Below are 17,307 nucleotides of genomic sequence, written 5' to 3'. Positions count from 1 at the left end.
TTGGCAAAATGTGTCAGAAAGTGTAACAGCTGGCAGCACAAAATATCTTGGATTGAGGGCTTAACAGCTAGGGTCTCAGTTGCAGCGGCACATAGGTCAAATTTTTCATTTTCAAGTTAATACATCCAACAACTGGAGAGTACCATTTCTTCTAGTTTTTGGGCATGTTACCCAGCTACCTCAGCTGCACCATGTTTGCAGAAACCCATTTGTGATACATCAGTATGTTTTCAATCAAATCAGGAGTCACAAAATTAAAAAACAACAACCAGTGGAGTTATTTGCATTGTTTCATGAAGTCTGAATAGAAAACTCATCCAAGTTTAGATTATATTGTAAATAAACAAGCATGTATCTTGCTGAGGATTCCAATATGGCTTCTTGGTATCACTCTTTCCCCTAACCGACGAAACCTTAGCAGATCCTGGCAGCAATGTCTAAAAGCCAGGTCTGGCTAGAATGTCAAAATAAGTCATGCTTAACTTCTATACATACCCTGAAAATCCTTTCATCTTCTTGCAAAGAACTAACTTACATATACAGCATAACAACAGCAATATGATTGCCAATGATGCGAAAAACATTATCTCAAATAACTTGCTGCTTGAGTGAGAACCTAAGGTGAGAAATTGATATCAATATACTCCAAAAGATGATAATGAAAACGGAACCTTACTTGGTCAGATATATCTGTAATTTGTGGTATTGTGAAGAACCTGACTGATTGACACAAAAACAAATACCCACAGATAAAATGCAAAATTTCCATGCCTTTGCAAGAAAAAAGAAGGGGTGCTTTTGGTCTAACTCAAAGCCAATCCAGGCAGTCAATGATGAGAAGCTGATGATTAATAAATAAGTCTGGCTGTACATTGGCATCTAGTGTTTTGAGTTGCAATAGTGACTTAAAAATAGGTCTTAATGTCATAACTTATCCATGCATCAGTGCTTACTTGCTCAATAGGCCAAATGTGAGAAAAATAATACAAATGTGAGAAAAATATAAATAGTACTTATGAATCGTCGTTCTATTATATAGATGTAATGAGAACCTGATGATTATTAATATTTGTTATTAATATGATTATATAGATTATTTGTAAATAGACTAAAGGTTTTTTCATACCATTCATTGTGTTTTTCTGGTTCTGGGCTGAAATTGTCTTCACAGTGGTTAAAACAGATGGAATTGTTAACTTTGGTGAAGTTTTTGCAAATTCTTTGCCCAGCTTTTCGTATTGGCCTTCATTGGCTGGAATGGTAGTAGTTATCACTGGCTTTTGTTTTGTAACCATGGTTGGAGTTGGTTTTGACGCCCTAACTTCAACATCAGTTCTCTCTTGTTTTGATTTTTTGTCATCTTCTGGTTTATAGAGATCTTTTTCTTGTTGTATGACAAGGCTCTTTGACATTGTTTGTGTTGTCTGTAAAGTGGTCTGGACAGTGGTTGGTATGGTGGTTGGTGTGGTGGTTGGTGTGGTAGTTGGTGTTGTTGTTGGCGGTTTGGTAGTAGGTGGTTTCTCACAGCACATATCTTTACAACTATTACATGTGCCACCTTAAATAGCAATATTTTAATTATCAGAAAACTTGCTGGTTTTAGAAACTTATTTTGCTATGCAAATTTGTATTTGGTAGTGCTTTATGGAGAAATTTCCAGTATGGCTGAGTGTCAAATGAACTCTGAATATATTTATTTTGCAAACTTTTAAAATAAAAATGATGTGTGACAAACATAAAAACTTTTTTAATAAAATTCATGATTTGTGATTTTATACTTAAATAAATCTCCTTAATGAAATTGAAATAGATTTTATTTGCAAGAATAGTTCATGCTTTGCTTACTTTCTGGGCAAATTGTAACTTTCAACTTCATGTTATGTGTGAGACACCTCCCTCCAGACTTGCTGTTAAGACCATTCTTTGTGCCATTCCCTGTATCTAAAGAAAAAAAATTAAGACCGTAAAATATTTGAATACACTTAATACATAGCATTTTATACTGAATATTTACACTTACATGACAAAAGTATTAGGAGGATGAATAACAAAATGGCGGCTCCAAAACTAGCATTCTAACATTGATTGGACAAATCTTGCTGTTTTGGTGGGGTTCTAGAAATAGCATCAGCAAAAATGCAATTTGTAGCAAATTCAATTTATATCCTACCTTTCTATGATAGAAAGGTAACAAAATGTCAAGGAAAAATGGAAAATATCAATGTTTTAGTTTCAAAGCCGAAAACACAAAAACGACCAGAAGGAGAATGAGAAGCAATAAAAAAAATGGGTCTAGCGAGTCATTTGTTTGCTGAAACTTCAAGAAAATTTAGTTGCAGCAAGTCTACAACGCATGTAATTCACAAGGACAAAAAGTTAACAAGGCCTACTAAAATTCAAAGAATAGTAGGCCAGGGCAGGCTGACTATTGATTGGGTCTAATGGCAGCAGCAAGCTAGTGTTGTGTGTGTAGTCAATCAAGCTGAATATTTGTTCCAATTATTTGTGGAAAGCCAACAGGCAAATACAGAAATAAGAAATGATTCTTTGCAAAAACCATTTATTTTTAATCAAGACAATAAACCTAGCTATGTTGCAATTGTGACAAAAATTTCCAAAAACAATAACATTGTGGTCTTTTAATAACCCCATCAAAGTCAAAGCCTTGATGTAATTGAAACCAACTAGTTTTCATAAAAAATCCAAGAAATGAAATCTTCTAAGACCAAAAATAAGCTCTTTTAGAATTTTCTTGAGATTTCTTCCTGTATCCGAAGATATTTCGTAGCAACATTATTTCAGTGAGTTCCAGTTCAAATGGCAGCTGCCTAGATTCCTGGAGGCCATCCGACAAAACATAAATAAAGCAATTGTCTAAAAAGTTTATTCTTTAACAGTTTATTGAATATATGTTTATTTTTACAATTGGGTAAAATTGCAATTGAAAATCTCAATCAGCAATCTTGTTATGTTTCACCAATTTTTTATGTTGTTCTTTGAGCATATGGTTAACCACATTTGGTTTGAGGCGATCCTTCTAATACTTTTGTCATGTAAGTGTATTTGTCAGACCTTTAGGGTCTGATTATTTAGGGTTAAGCAGGTCCCTGTTTACATCATTCTCATCTCATTGTGGTTTGTAATCTCTCATGGAAATTCTTGATGGAAAGCCAAAAAGGAAAGAAGAGATATATCTCAATTCAATGGCTTTCCTTTTCTAACAACTTTCTATCTTTTGGCATTAATCAACTGATTGTAGTCTTCCGTACTCTGTGAAACTTGCTGGCTTATGTCACATAACTTAGATTATTACATTTGTACAGGGATTGAATATGCCTGTGGCACAGATACATACCCTGATAAAGAAATACTTCTAAATGAGAGAAAAGACCCTGATGATGATCTTACCCACTTTCTTCCCTTGATTTATTAGCCAAATGCAGCTTTGCTTCTGAGCACGAATATTGAGAATGGTGGAAAGACATAGAAATTGCAAAGTTGCCATACATATATATATACTATCAACAGCTCTAACTCCAAGTGTAATAAAAATAATTTAGATCTTCAAGAAAAACCGTCTCATGTAAATGTTCCGACCGAAGTCTTCATCAGTCAATATATATATATATATATATATATATATATGTGTGTGTGTTTACTTTTTGTCAGGGCGTGGTTAATGTTACCTTGTGGAGTAGCATCACAAAGCCTTTTCCATGTTGGTCGCTTTTAAGGTAAGTAACTTTTTTCAATTTTAGTTTCAGAGTTTCCGTTTTGATTGGGGTTTCTGATTACCCTGATTTGGTGGGGTCGCTGGGGGTATCATCTCTATTCTTCAACAAGATATAAATGTGACTTACTTATAAAATAGTAGGTATTCCCTGGCATGAATGACCATCCATTCCAATTGAATACATTGAAAGTGACCTGTTCGAATTTGATGCGCGACGCTCTTAATCCACGATCACATTTCAAAAGCAGGCTGTTGGGAAGATCCACCGTACATGAATCGAACCCAGCTTTGGTCACCATGTGGATATTTTCATAGACCTGGTAGGAATCTAAACGTGAGGTAGCATGAGCAACTTTCAATATCACATGCGGGCATAAGAAGAACATTTGGGTGTCATAGTTGAGGAAGATGTGGGCTGGCTTTCTGCACAGTTTATTTGTGTTGTTCTGGAATCTGAAATGACAAAAAGACTACTAGTTGAGAAAAATGACAAAGGCAACAATTATGTTAGCTAATATCAACTGTTTAGCAAATGGGTGCATTGGACTCACCTTGTAGGAGGCACCGCGGGGCCCCCACTATAGCCCCCACTTTTTGCCAAAAATGCAAACAATTTACTAATTAATCACCAGTGCTAGATAAAATGAAATGCAGATCTAGTTTTAAACATTCACCAAAGGCTTTATTTAGACTGATGTACTTATACCTAGTCCACTGTTGGCTATCGCACTAAAACTTTATGACTAGGCAAGTTGTACAACTGAAACTTTGTTCTCTGGTGAAATCTGACGTGCTTAGTTAGATAGAGTATATGTCCAGTCTGCGAAACAAAGAAGCAAACTACCTAAATACCTATAAAATATATGTTTGGAAATAACTTGATGCGCTAAATACTTTATAAGAACTTTTGGTTTGATTTTTGGCAGTTGAGCTGTTGATCGCTTGCCACGTCTTTTTAGGTAAGCTTTGATGAGAAACACTATAATCAGGGGCGTTGCTAGCGGGAGGTGTAGGGGATGTAACCCCCCAATACTTGATGAATTCGTCGGTAAATCTTCAGATTGTTTATAAAATTATTAGTTTGTCGGAAAAATCATCTATCAGTAGGTGAAACAGCACCTAAATTCTTCTCCACGGTAAATTTTTCTATTGATGATCCTCCACACCCTAGTCTAGAATGTCAAGCTTATAATTCATGGAAATTGGAAAGAGGTGTGAAGGAAATTGCTGAGCATCAACACATAAATTCTACAAGGGACTATGAAAAGTTTTCAGAAATGAATAACACTTCATTCAACAAGTTCTGCTCTTTGCAAATCGTCAAATTGGTCATTGGGAAAGCCAAAATCGTATGATCACATCACAAAAATACGTTGCCAAAATATTACCACTCCCCAACATTTTCTTATCGAATATGTCCTCTCCAGTTCTCCGCGTGGCGCCGCCAGTGGCGGATTTAAGGGGGGGGGGGGGGCAACTAGGGGCAGTTGCCCCTCCCTCAACGAGTTGAAGCAAGTCTGGCGCCCTTTTTTTGGAAATTGTGCGCCCCTTTTGAAGAATGACAATCAGGTGAAAAAGTTTCTGAGACAGATAGGTTAATTTGCTTCAAGGATTACCTCAGAGTTATGTTGTATATTCTGAAAAGGTATCTGAAATTGTTGTATACAGCGTACTCTCGTTACCAATTTTTGAAATTTTTCAGCGCCCCCACTACCAACTGCCCCTCCTTCAAATTTGCTCTGGATCCGCCCCTGGAGCACTTCAACAATCGTCAGGGGAGTCACAATTGGAGGGGGGCTGGTAAGTCTAGATTGGGTTAGAAGTTGCAAAAAGAAACATTGTACAAAGGTTTAGTCAAAGCCGCAACCATGGTTGGCGGCAAGAGAAATTTAATGTTCCCAGGGCTTAAAATGATCAGTGGCCTTTACTCTTGTGATTTAAACTTCAAAAACTTCTGTTTCCCAGTTTGCTAGATTGTTATGCAAAATTCCCTGTCGGTCATGTTGTTTTTTATGGTTCTTTTTAAAAATTAGTTGTTTACTGTCAAAAATTTGTTTTTCACTTCTCGTCAGGTAAGTTCTAGAATTGGGCTATTCTGCTGTCACTGTAAACAATAGTAATTAAATATTTTTTCGTTGCTTTTTTCTCGTTCTTGTACGTAATGTTTATCACTCATCGTTTGAAAAAATTGTTTGCAGTTTTCACAATAAAAAACATAGAAGGGGAATACACAACGGGAAGGAACCATGCTCTACAGGTAATCGTTGCGCCAGGGTAGATCATGAAGGGAATGGGGTTGGTCAAAACTTCGACAACACCTGAAACTGCTCTACGAAATTAAACGACAATGGATCAGGATGGTTGAAATAAGAGTTGGGTGGCTGGGAAAGTGTTAAAAAATCAATAATCTGGTTTTTCATTGGACGGAGATTATGTGGTTTGAATATGGTCAAACGAGACACTGCCGCAATATAATTCTGCAAATAAATCTGCCATATACAATACAGTGTGTTTTATCACCATGGAAACAAGGCAAAACAAAATGTTCGGTTAAATGTATAAACCGTTGTTCTTTGAAGTCAGATTTGTGTGTGTTATTTTTAGATACAAATCATGCAGCGGCACACAGTACATTATTGTTCCCAGTTATAGACGTCGATCCAAGTTATAAAACTCATAATTTCTTGCCTAATGTTACGCTGACAACAGTCAAGAGGTTTGGAGCTTGGAACTTCATCCTATTTGGGAATGGGATTTTGTGGCCATAAACACAGTCTTAGAAAAAAAGCGATGCCACACTACACGATTCCGCGAAATTTGGTGGGATTAGAAAATTGCTGATAAAGCAAAAATTGCACCCTCATTAACAAGATATCTGGGCGGAGTAAAACAAACCTTCCAAGATACCCTTTCAAGATACATTTCATTAGGTTTTCAAGGGCCTAAAATATGGAATTCACTCCCGGAATCAATAAAGACAGCACAAAATACTAGACAATTTAAGAATTTGATTAAAACTTGGTCCCTTGAAAACAAGTGCACTTGCTCGTTTTGCAGTAAATGAGCTGTCTTATGCAATCGTTGAAATTGCTTCATGTTAGTCTTAATTAGTGTATATTCACTATTGTAGAAACTAACGTTAAATAATCTACAATAGAATACAATACAATACAATACAATACAATACAACACAATACAATACAATACCTTCTTCACCAAAAACCCCCGAACACATTCCCAAAATTTTCGCGATTTCAGATTATTCTTGTGTAAGTTTGTTTTGACTTCCTAGTAAAATAACCCCCTTTTCATTTTGCCACTACAAATAACATGCCGGGCATCGGGGCTTCCGGGCACTTTTATTCCCTAAATTCAAAGACCCCCTTGCAACAGGAGAAGGCATTGTTTTATATAGAATGCGAAAAGAGTCAAAAGAAGGCTTGTGCTTCGAAAAGTTCTTTCATAACGGTATGTAAACAAACAATAAATAAAGGATATCCAACCGATTACCAGAAGCTCGCATCAAGGAGCGATTTCCTGCGATTGTTGAGTCAACCCGTCTCAAGCTTTAGGCTTGGAGGTAGAGAAAAACAAAGGGACACAAGATCAGTGGCATAGCCTGACCCTCCAAAGTAAGGGGGGGGGGGGGGGTCATCAATAGAGCAATTCACCGACGAAGACACGGGTGAAGAAAAAATTTAGGTGCCATTCACCTACCGATAGGATATTGTACCTACCGATAGGAGATTGTAACGGATGTTGTGGACCAGATGAAGATCTACGAACCAACTCATGAAGAATAGGGGGAATCACACCCCCGAAACCCCGAAACCCCCCCCCCCCCCCCTGTTACTTACGCTACTGTACAAGATAGTAAAAATATTCATCACATTATGCCTTTCTTTTGCACGCCAAAGGGTCTGGGTGCGAGTCAAAGGGGCACCCCACGTGAGCAGCTAGGTTTGTCAAGTGAAAAAGGTTTATTTTCACAATTTAATCCATCTACACAAGCAAAAAAGCTTTTCAAGAAAAATATATGATAACCCAAGGTTCGAATGCAGCTTAGGTGCACTTGCGACATAACCCTGCGTTTGCGGACAATTGCCAGTAGGAGGAGATGACGTAAATTGCATAGGCGATAACATAGATTGAATTCATTCGATAAGGAATTCGAAACGGGATGTTTAATAGGAAATAAAATAGAAGCAAAATAAGAACGCTTTCTTGTGGAGGGCTTCTGTTTGATCAACATGTTTACGCCCTCCCGTTACTGGATTTTCTTGTTATCAACAGTTTTCAAAAAGAAATCATCTCCGGAAAGTGGAAATAATGAAAGCGGTTAGAATTCAAGAATTTGCATTATTTTTCTCATGGCAGTTAATGATAAAGATTACAAAAGTTGATAACGTGACAACTTGCGTGTTTTGAGAACAAAACAAGTGATATAGCAACCGATTTTAACGCGAACATCCATAGAACATATCTCTTCAGGCCAGACTATCTAGTAGCCAAATAAAGTCCTGTTTTGTGTCCCTATTTGTCGAGAAACCAATAACATTTCTGGCAACTAAACTGCTCCCACCGAAATTAAACTTACATACGGAGTATAAGTAGATCCAGAGTTTTAGCTTATAGTGAGAAAACAAAACTGGGCGAAACATTAGTCAATTTTCATATCACTAAGCCAACCCTTTTGATAATCCACACTACTTTTTCGCTGATTGGTACTTCTCCTAACCTAGGACCGATTCACAGCCTTTTATTCATTTGGATACGTATGTAACTTCGTCTTAGATCAAACGAACTCAACTAATCGAAGGTTTTTAAATTGTAAACACACATTTAGAACATGTGTTATGTATTCAGACAGCTGCAAATTCACAAGCAATTGCACAGAAGAAAGGAAGATACTTCAATTCTTATTTCCAAGAAGCAAACTTATTCGAAAGAGAAAGATGATGTACGACTGCCACCAGCACACTTCCAGAAAACATTGATTTCGTAGTGTGTTAAAGGCCACGAAAATTGCGAGATTCCACAGGAATTTTTAACAAATATCGCCTGTATTATCTATGATCCGAGACAACAAACTCACCTTTATAGTACTGAACTCAAAGATCAACTAAACAAAATTCGTAAAAGATATGATATGAGGGTCCCCCTCGTCATCCCCATTATCTTTCTTCCCGACTCAAGCGTGTGGAAACCTGGTATGTCTTGTCAGTAATAAGAAAACTAAGTAATAAGCAGTTTATGGTAGCAGTCTTTGGGTTTATGGTTTCTTCTTAAGACATGCAAACAGTGCTGTGGATTGCTGAAACTGCGTGTGAATTTGTTCGCATCTGAACAATAACAGCCACCAACTGCTTTACAAACAAAACGCCTTGTAGCAAACCCAGCTAAAAATTGATACAAAGCTATTCAAAGAGTCGAAGATTCTTTGCTTTGATCCAAAAACTGTGACTAGAGTGAGAAGACTGCTACTTTTGACCTTGATACAGGATGTAGCTTTTAAAATCTCTCATAGAATTACAGAAAGAGGTTATTAGGCCTAAATAATCAGCGGGTGCCTTCCACTTTCGTGGGTGTTTTAAAACTCGGACCGCCTTCAATCAGTGGTTAAATTTGCAACAGAAAAAATATTTGCTATAAATATAGAAATAATGAAACATTGTTCTTTTTCTCGTCTCGGAAATAGTGACCTTGCAATTTTTATCGCTGGTAGCCGAACACAGTTTTCTATCAGTACTGTTAATAAGGTTCTAGGCGTAAAGTGAAATTGTTCCAGAACCAACATGACTCTCCCGACCAAAATGACTCCAGGGTCATATCGGTCCAGACAGATATAACTCCCAAATGAAATTCCAATGAAATGAAAAGACCACGACAGCAGAGCTGCTTCACGGACGAAAAACAAATAAATACTTTCAGCAAGTAGATTTTAAGAATAAAACCAGGAACTCAACAATGCGCAAAGATAGAATGCAAAATGGCAATATAATGTCTGTTAAAAATTCATTTTTGTTATCAAAAATTGTAGGGCCTTTAAAATTTAATGTCTTTGGCCTTGTAAATCCAGACTTGAGAATACATGTTCAATTGATCTTATGGCACTATCAAAAGCGATTCAAACTGCAACAAAGAACACCATTGGATTGAATTTTTTTGTCACCTCACTTTCTTTGTTTTACTATACAAAGGAAACGCAAAGTTCTCAAAGGAAATGATCGACAAAAAGGTGCTTCCTTAGAGGCAATTAAGCAGAGGAATAGCAAACGAAACAGCTGCTTAAAAAAATTCAAATATTCGCCCAATTTGGAAAATTATCCAGATAAATCTAAAATAAGCCAAATTTTTGGCTTAGTCCAAAACATATTTTGAAAGTTAAACAAGCTTTTACACATTTAGATTAGTGGAATTTGGATTTGAAAATTCAAACCAGCAATTGAAGGCCTACTGGAAACTAAAAAATATTTACGTTTGTAACCATTGTTAAGCCTCAAATTCATTTTTCTTGCCCAGGCCGCCCAGACCAACATGACCCTCCTCTGGACCGGTATGACCCTGGTGTCATATTGGTCCAAGACGTCATATCGGTCTGGAACAAAATGACTGCCAAACAAGAAGAGCAATTTACATCGTATGAATCTGATACCAGCTCTCAGTTTCCTTCTTAATGTACGGCCAAGTCCCAGATCATATTGCCTAGGTTTCTTACAGATGGAATTAGGCCACTCATGACCTTTTGCCGGTGGCTCGAAAACAGTGCCTTATTGCATGCGTAAGAACAAAAGGCAAAGTCATTTCTCGATTAGCATCAACAACCGGGACCGCGCCTTCCGTGCGTGAACCTTTATGGGGCCTTTATGCCGTCCGCTTATCATTCAGCCTTCAACAAGCCACAATATCAAAATATTTTTCCTAGTCGAATCTTCACTTTAATTGACGCGGTATTATAGATTTATTACTGAAGTTATTAGTGTTTAATGCTACGTAAAGCAACATATTTTGAAGGTTAAACGATTAGCTGCGGATTTTCAATACTTCATCCATGCAGATTATAGGCCCGTCCCACACGTGCTAGTCACGCACAACCGCAAGTATTGCAACAACAACGGTGCCCTCCTCCGTCAATCCAGCTAGTAAAGAATCAAAGTAGGTTGAAATCACAAATACCCTTCGAGTATGGGGGCGGGGGTAGATCGCGTGATAATCGACTTGTAGTTGCTGTTTGCAACCAACAAGCAGATCTAAAAACACGAAAAAAACTGGCAACATGAAGTTCAGCCTTCAAAATTCCGGTAACAAGAAGAACGATTTAGGGCATCGTACTTAAATTTCTAAGTACTTGCGTGAGATGTCGCAATTAAGGAATTTAAACAGGCAATAGATATTTGTCGTTTGCTACTATTTGACATGGTCTAAGGTATTGCCACGCAAGCATCGCATTAATCCTCCAAATACGATCCTGTCTAAAGACCGATTATGTCGGTTATACAGTACCAACATCGAAGGGGTGCTGAGTCAAGAAAGATAACCTCTGTTCCATAGATGGCGACTGCTCGAGGCTTGGAGCATTGCTTGTTTTGGAAGTGAGCCTCCCTCCTAGATGCTGAGTTACCCCCTACCCCCTTGTTGCCCTCTTTGTTAGAGAATGCAAGGAATTGGCTGAGACAAAATGTCATTAAGGACACCTTTTGAAAAGCTCGCCCTGTAGTCAGAGTTTCTACTCAAAATGATTTCGCGCGAAAAAACGCGCGCTTTAGGGCGAATAAAGACTCTGGCGGTAACTGACCTGCCCCATTGTCCCCGACGCTACACCCCTGCAAAGACCAACATCTTCTGTCTTCGGACCTTTTATCGAGAGATTTGTATCAAGGGCAATCACGGTTAGCGTATAGCGATCCTTATTTAGTGCTTTAGGAATCTTTTCTGTTGTTTAAAAAAAAGACGACCCTTCCTTCCTTTCCTTTTGATATCCTTTTGAAATCGACGTTGCTAAAACGAGGAACAAGCGGAACAACCTAGTAACAAGCGGAACAACCCAGTAACAACCCAGTAACAAGCGGAACAACCCAGGAACAAGCAGAACAACCCAGTAACAAGCGGAAATGTGAATTAATTGTTTAGTAAATACCACATGGGGGCGTTTATAATCCAACTCTCTAAAGTTTGTGTGGGCTAGAACTATATCAAGAGGCCGTCAATCATGTTTTCGTCTGTTTCGGAGGCTTTGTGATTTTGCCAACGGACAGAGAGAATCTATCGACCCCGGATCGGGACGAAAAATAAATAGTAAAGCATGCCTAAAGGGGTATGGGGAATGCTCCCCCAGAAATTTTTTGAAAATGGTGGCTGCTCTGGTGGCTATTTTGGTTGCTAAAATAGCTATGCTGGGTAAACTGCTCTGGCGGCAGTGGCTAAGATAGAGGGAATCAGAGGGGGGCAACAAAACCCTGTAGAGCTAGACCGAGGGGCAATTCACTCTTGAAAATTGCGTACAAGATTTTACCAAAACAAAAGGATTTCTAGGGATTTTCAGATAAAGCAATAGGATTTTTATAAAAGGTGTACAAGATTTTCTTGGAGTGATTTGCCCCTCGAGCTAGACTCCTATTTTGTCGGAAAACCTCTGGTCTTCTGGAAATTTTCTATGTTTATCTACTTGCCATGTTTTATAGGAAAGAATTTAAAGCAATGAAAATAAGAATATCTGAATATGTCAAAATATTTATTTATTTCAGTTCTGATGTCGTTATATTTTGTGTACTTAGATATGATTGTATTTAGAGTGTATTATGGCTCTTCAACTAATTTTATTTAGATAAATAAATTTTTTTATGATGATGATGATGATGGAAACGCCAAACATCGGTTGCGTGTTTGTCACCCTACCATCAAAATTTCACGATATTGCGCCATTCAATCGCCTGGGGAGAAAAATGACATTGATGTGCCTACAAGAAAAATCATAACCTGTCGTGGGATAAAAGTCGGAAAATCCAGGAACCAGGAAACTGATGGTTTGCCTAGAATCATTTTTATTGAGGCGGAAAGTTAACCTCTTCTTTAATCCAAATTATAAGTTGTAAGAGGCTGCCCATTGTATTCCTTCCCATGCAGTACATTGTTATAAAGGAAACATACTACAGTAAGACAATTATTGGTGGGGCTTCAGAAACCCCCCCCCAGCCCCCCGGCTCCGACGGGCCTGAAAAATGTGATTGCAACAGGGCTACATGTACAGATTTACACTATGGCATGCACATCTATTTGCAACAGTGTGTCTGTTGTGATCGAATGTATACGCATGCTTTACTATTTATTTTTCGTCCCGATCCGGGGTCGATAGATTCTCCCTGTCCGTTGGCAAAATCACAAAGCCTCCGAAACAGACGAAGACATGATTGACGACCTCTTGATAGTTCTAGCCCACACGAACTTCAGAGAGTTGGATTATAAACGCCCCCATGTGGTATTTACTAAACAATAATTCACATTTCCGCTTGTTTCTGGGTTGTTCTGCTTGTTCCTTGGTTGTTCCGCTTGTTACTGGGTTGTTACTGGGTTGTTCCTCTTGTTACTGGGTTGTTCCGCTTGTTCCTCGTTTTAGCAACGTCGCTTTTGAAATACTCTAAGCAAACGAAAGGGGTTACTTGTTGACCTTCTCTAAGGAAGGGCAAGGCGCTACGTATTTTACGCGTTACTGCGGAACTTAACAAACACAACAAGGAACTGATGAGTAAACGTATCGTGAAAGACAAGGATGTGTCGGATAGAACACCCCCTCGGGAAACCTTGCCTAAGGTGCTGCGGAAAGCGATAGCGAAAACCGAGGTGAAAACGAACCGAAAGCCTGGAAAAGAGGTGCAAATTCTGCTTTCCTTTATTCGTAGCATGATGCATTGTGCCTGGTGTTTGCATCATCCAAAGAGAAAGAAAAACCTCTGAGAAAAAAGCTCTCTTCACCTTCGTAAGTGTAATTTGAGCTTCTGATGAAACAGTTATGGCTAACAGATGATTTGTTCAACATTCAAATAAAGCCAATCCTGTGACATTTTGCAATATTGGCACTTGATGTGCTGATAAGAAAAACGAAAAACTTATCAGAAATACCTGAAAAATGCTAAATCTGGAAGCTCTCAGAAAAATCTGACTGAAACATCGAATCTCATAATACAGTGCACCCCCCAAATGAGTTTTGAGGTTGACACAGATTTCTGGCACATAGATATGGCCTTTGGTGCATTGACAAAACTCCATTATATTTATAGATACGGTTTCCTTCACTGAGGTTTTGTATAATCCTAGTTTGACTACATCATGTCGACCACAGACCTTACAATTCTTTCGTTTAACCCTAAATGATTTGTTATTAATCCTATTCCGTTGAAAGCAATTAAAAATCCACATGAACTTCGGTATCATACCATGAACGTTATCAAATTTATAAACTGCATGACTTCCAAATAGTACGAGGTGACAGCAAGTCATATCTCGAAACGACAAGTCCATTCATAGATTCTTTTCTGGCCTGGAAACTGGACTGATCCAGATGCGGTATTTGTTAGGTGTTCGATGGCATTATTCCTAAGTAATTAATGGTTATTAAATAGAAACCTTGATGTCAAAGATGGGGCAGCCTATTCAAGAGGGGGCATATTCAAGAGGGTAATTATAGGTGGTAATAAAATTATTACAGTATGTTGTGACTTTAGATGACTGAAATAAAAGCTTTTTCCTTTAACATGGCTGTATAATAATTTGGTCCTGATCTTTGGTCCTGGTCAAGCAGCCGTTCATGATCCAGTCACCTAGCCTCCCCTGAGCCCCTTGGGATTACACCCATGATCCAAGGGGTCAGCAAATTTTTAGAAAAGTGGCTTACTATTATCGTTTTGTATGCATGAGTAAACTTTCTTATTAGAGCTTTTCTAACTTTTTGTTTCATACAACCATCTTTGAGAACTTAAATTTGGTGTTTGAGAAGTTAAAATCCAAGTAATTCAAGAAGCAGTTGTGAAAATGAAAGCAATGTGAGGTTTTCTCTAACATTTTCACAAATTCTCCTGACATCCTCATTTTATTTCTTTGGTCCACTTCAAAATTATCATTAGGCTTCTAGTTTTGATGGATCAAGTTTTTTCATAAATGAATGAACAAAAAGAAAATATTACAGTTAGCAGAAATAGTGTCTTTGCTGTTTCAATATTGATCAGCTGATTCTATATCAAACAAAGGACAGGTGAACTCCTTTGCCTGGCTTATTTTGGAATTAACAGAAAAAGTGATTGACAGCCACCTGGCTTCCTATGAAATTTTGCTTCCTGGAAAACAATACTCTTGTCTGCTCTATCAGTTTCAGCACAGAAAGAAAGAGTGTGATGTTTTTCCATGATGGAGGTAGGGACAGGGCAAAGTATACTATGATCTCCACAACATTTCTTGAAAGAATGAAAGAAATTACCATTTTAGAAGATCTTGGATTAAATCTTTAGATTTCTAATTGAATCCAAAGGCTACATTTCAGAAGTTCTAGTTAGAATAAAACGTTTTCTGGTGGTTCTACTTATCACAAATTATAATTGCAAGTTGCATGGCTTAATTATTCCAGAACGTTTATAGATACTCCTTTGCTCATGAACATGAAGTAATTTGAGACCCTGTGAGTAACTTTTAAACAAGTTACCTTATGTTGATAATGCCAAAAACAGAAAAGTTGGCAGTTGGCATTGTCTGCTGGGAAGTATATATGTTACCAAATGTGAATTGGACAAAATTGGATCTACACCAATGTCTTACCTATATATTAACATTTTCGACAGAATGTGGGTATGACCTAGTGTGATTATGAACAGTTTAAGGATGCTACAACCTTTTTCGGAATGGAAAGAAAGTTTTCCCCTGCAGCTCTCTAATCCTTGATTTTAACAATTTACAACTGGAAAAATGAACTTTCCAGAAGAATAAAGAGGGGCACCTACAATGATGCCACTACTTAGATAGCACAGGAGTTAAAGAACAAATATATATGAGCAATCTGAATGACAAAACTTTTTACAGGATTGCATTACGCTGTGAGTCTTAGAACCAGGAAACTCACTTTCAATATAGAAATAAGGCTAGGTTTGAGGAAACTGACAATTTCACTGTCTGCATCATACAATTTCTGACAAAGTTTTCATTTTCATCAATTTTACTGTTTACGTACCAAGAAATTTCATAACTAGGTAACTCTTCAAGACACACAAAGACGTTTCATCTCTACATTGTTCTGAGAGCTTTATGCTTGGTTTGGGACTTAAGTTCCTGAGAATGGTGGATTTTGGCAAGTATTCAGCAGATATATTGCAACTGTGCCACAAAATTTCTAATTATGACAGTCGCATTGTAAATTGTTGGAAACTTGTTAACAAACTATATTTAGTCTTTCTTCCCAATATCATTCTTTGAAAAGTTAGTTGAGAACGGTCATGGAAGTAGTATTGACAATAAATCCCAAAATATCTGACGGATTTCGTGTGCGGAAAGCTTGCCAATAATCTCTTGCGTGTGATCATTTCATGAAGGCGCGAAGTCAATATTTTATTGTTAGCAACGAAAGGCCAATCTTCACGCTCGATGATTAGGATCAAACAAACTAGTAGTTCGAAATGTGTTGACATTAGGAGGGCAGAGGGGTACTGAAAGAACAGAAATACGACTATACAACTTGTGTTGAAATGGAAGCTTAAAATTTAAGGGAATGCGAATCATCCCAAGATACTTTATGGATGGTATCCATTTAATCGATAATATTGTAGTTTAATTCATATTTTAAGTCCAAATCCGGTCCTGAATTTAAATTTCAAAGGGGGTTACAATTTCAGCCCCAGCGTGTTACCCATATTTCTACATTGCTATTATTTTGGTAATTTTCTATATTAATATCTGAATCCTTTATACAACATCTGATTATCTGTGTAATTTTCCCAAACCAATTTCAATTATATAAGGCCGCTATTTTGAGTGTACAGAAAAAAACTGGTCTAATTTTACTCTAAAGGCATCTTAAAGTTAATTTTCATTCTTGATGCATTACGTTTTCTACGGAAAGGATGAGTAATAACATGAATGATAGGCGTAGTAACGAATGTTTGGGCAACCATTTGCGGGTTCGGCACATGGCTATTAAATCAAAATTATCAATGCCAAATTGAAGCAAACTTAATATTTTCTTTACAGAAATATGTTTATAATAAACGTTGAATACTTACATCTCGTTTCTGATGTTCCAATTTAAGCTTGGGGCGTATGATCTAGACAGTGCTAATTTTAAAAAGGAGGCAAACAATAGCAGACGAAGGCCGATCATTTTGAAATTTCAAACATCAACAATCTGACTTTCCGTGTAGAATAACCTTACTAGCTCAACATTCAGTCTTTTTGAGCTTTCAGTTAACTTGCCCAAGTCGCCTTCTTCCGCTTTCGGTTTTCCAATCGGTAACTTTCAATCCGTTCTGACGGTTACAACTTCATTTGACCGTATGTGTGTGGCGTATCGTACGTTCGTCGCCTCCGCCTTCGCAAGACAA

The 17,307-nt window shown here is 37.6% G+C and overlaps 1 protein-coding gene across 2 annotated transcripts in view; it reads right to left on the bottom strand.

Annotated features, from left to right (window-relative positions):
• LOC135695388 (uncharacterized) overlaps positions 1-17,307 on the bottom strand; it is a 19,822-nt gene extending 2,515 nt beyond the window's left edge. The window contains exons 1-5 of one of the 2 annotated variants that reach the window (XM_089108944.1): positions 16,990-17,307; positions 3,861-4,186; positions 1,846-1,941; positions 1,127-1,558; positions 496-616 (exon numbers count right to left, since the gene is read on the bottom strand). In XM_089108944.1, the coding sequence (XP_088965070.1) occupies positions 496-616; positions 1,127-1,558; positions 1,846-1,941; positions 3,861-4,186; positions 16,990-17,087 (1,073 nt within the window). In that variant the 5' untranslated portion in view covers positions 17,088-17,307. The remainder of the gene's footprint in view (positions 1-495; positions 617-1,126; positions 1,559-1,845; positions 1,942-3,860; positions 4,187-16,989) is intronic. The other variant, XM_065214462.2, reaches the window with a different exon arrangement.

Source organism: Rhopilema esculentum, chromosome 2 (genome assembly GCF_057945365.1).
Source record: "Rhopilema esculentum isolate cy_ngs chromosome 2, ASM5794536v1, whole genome shotgun sequence".
In the NCBI taxonomy this organism is placed as follows: Eukaryota; Metazoa; Cnidaria; class Scyphozoa; order Rhizostomeae; family Rhizostomatidae; genus Rhopilema; species Rhopilema esculentum.
This window is presented reverse-complemented; position numbering and strand designations above follow the sequence as displayed.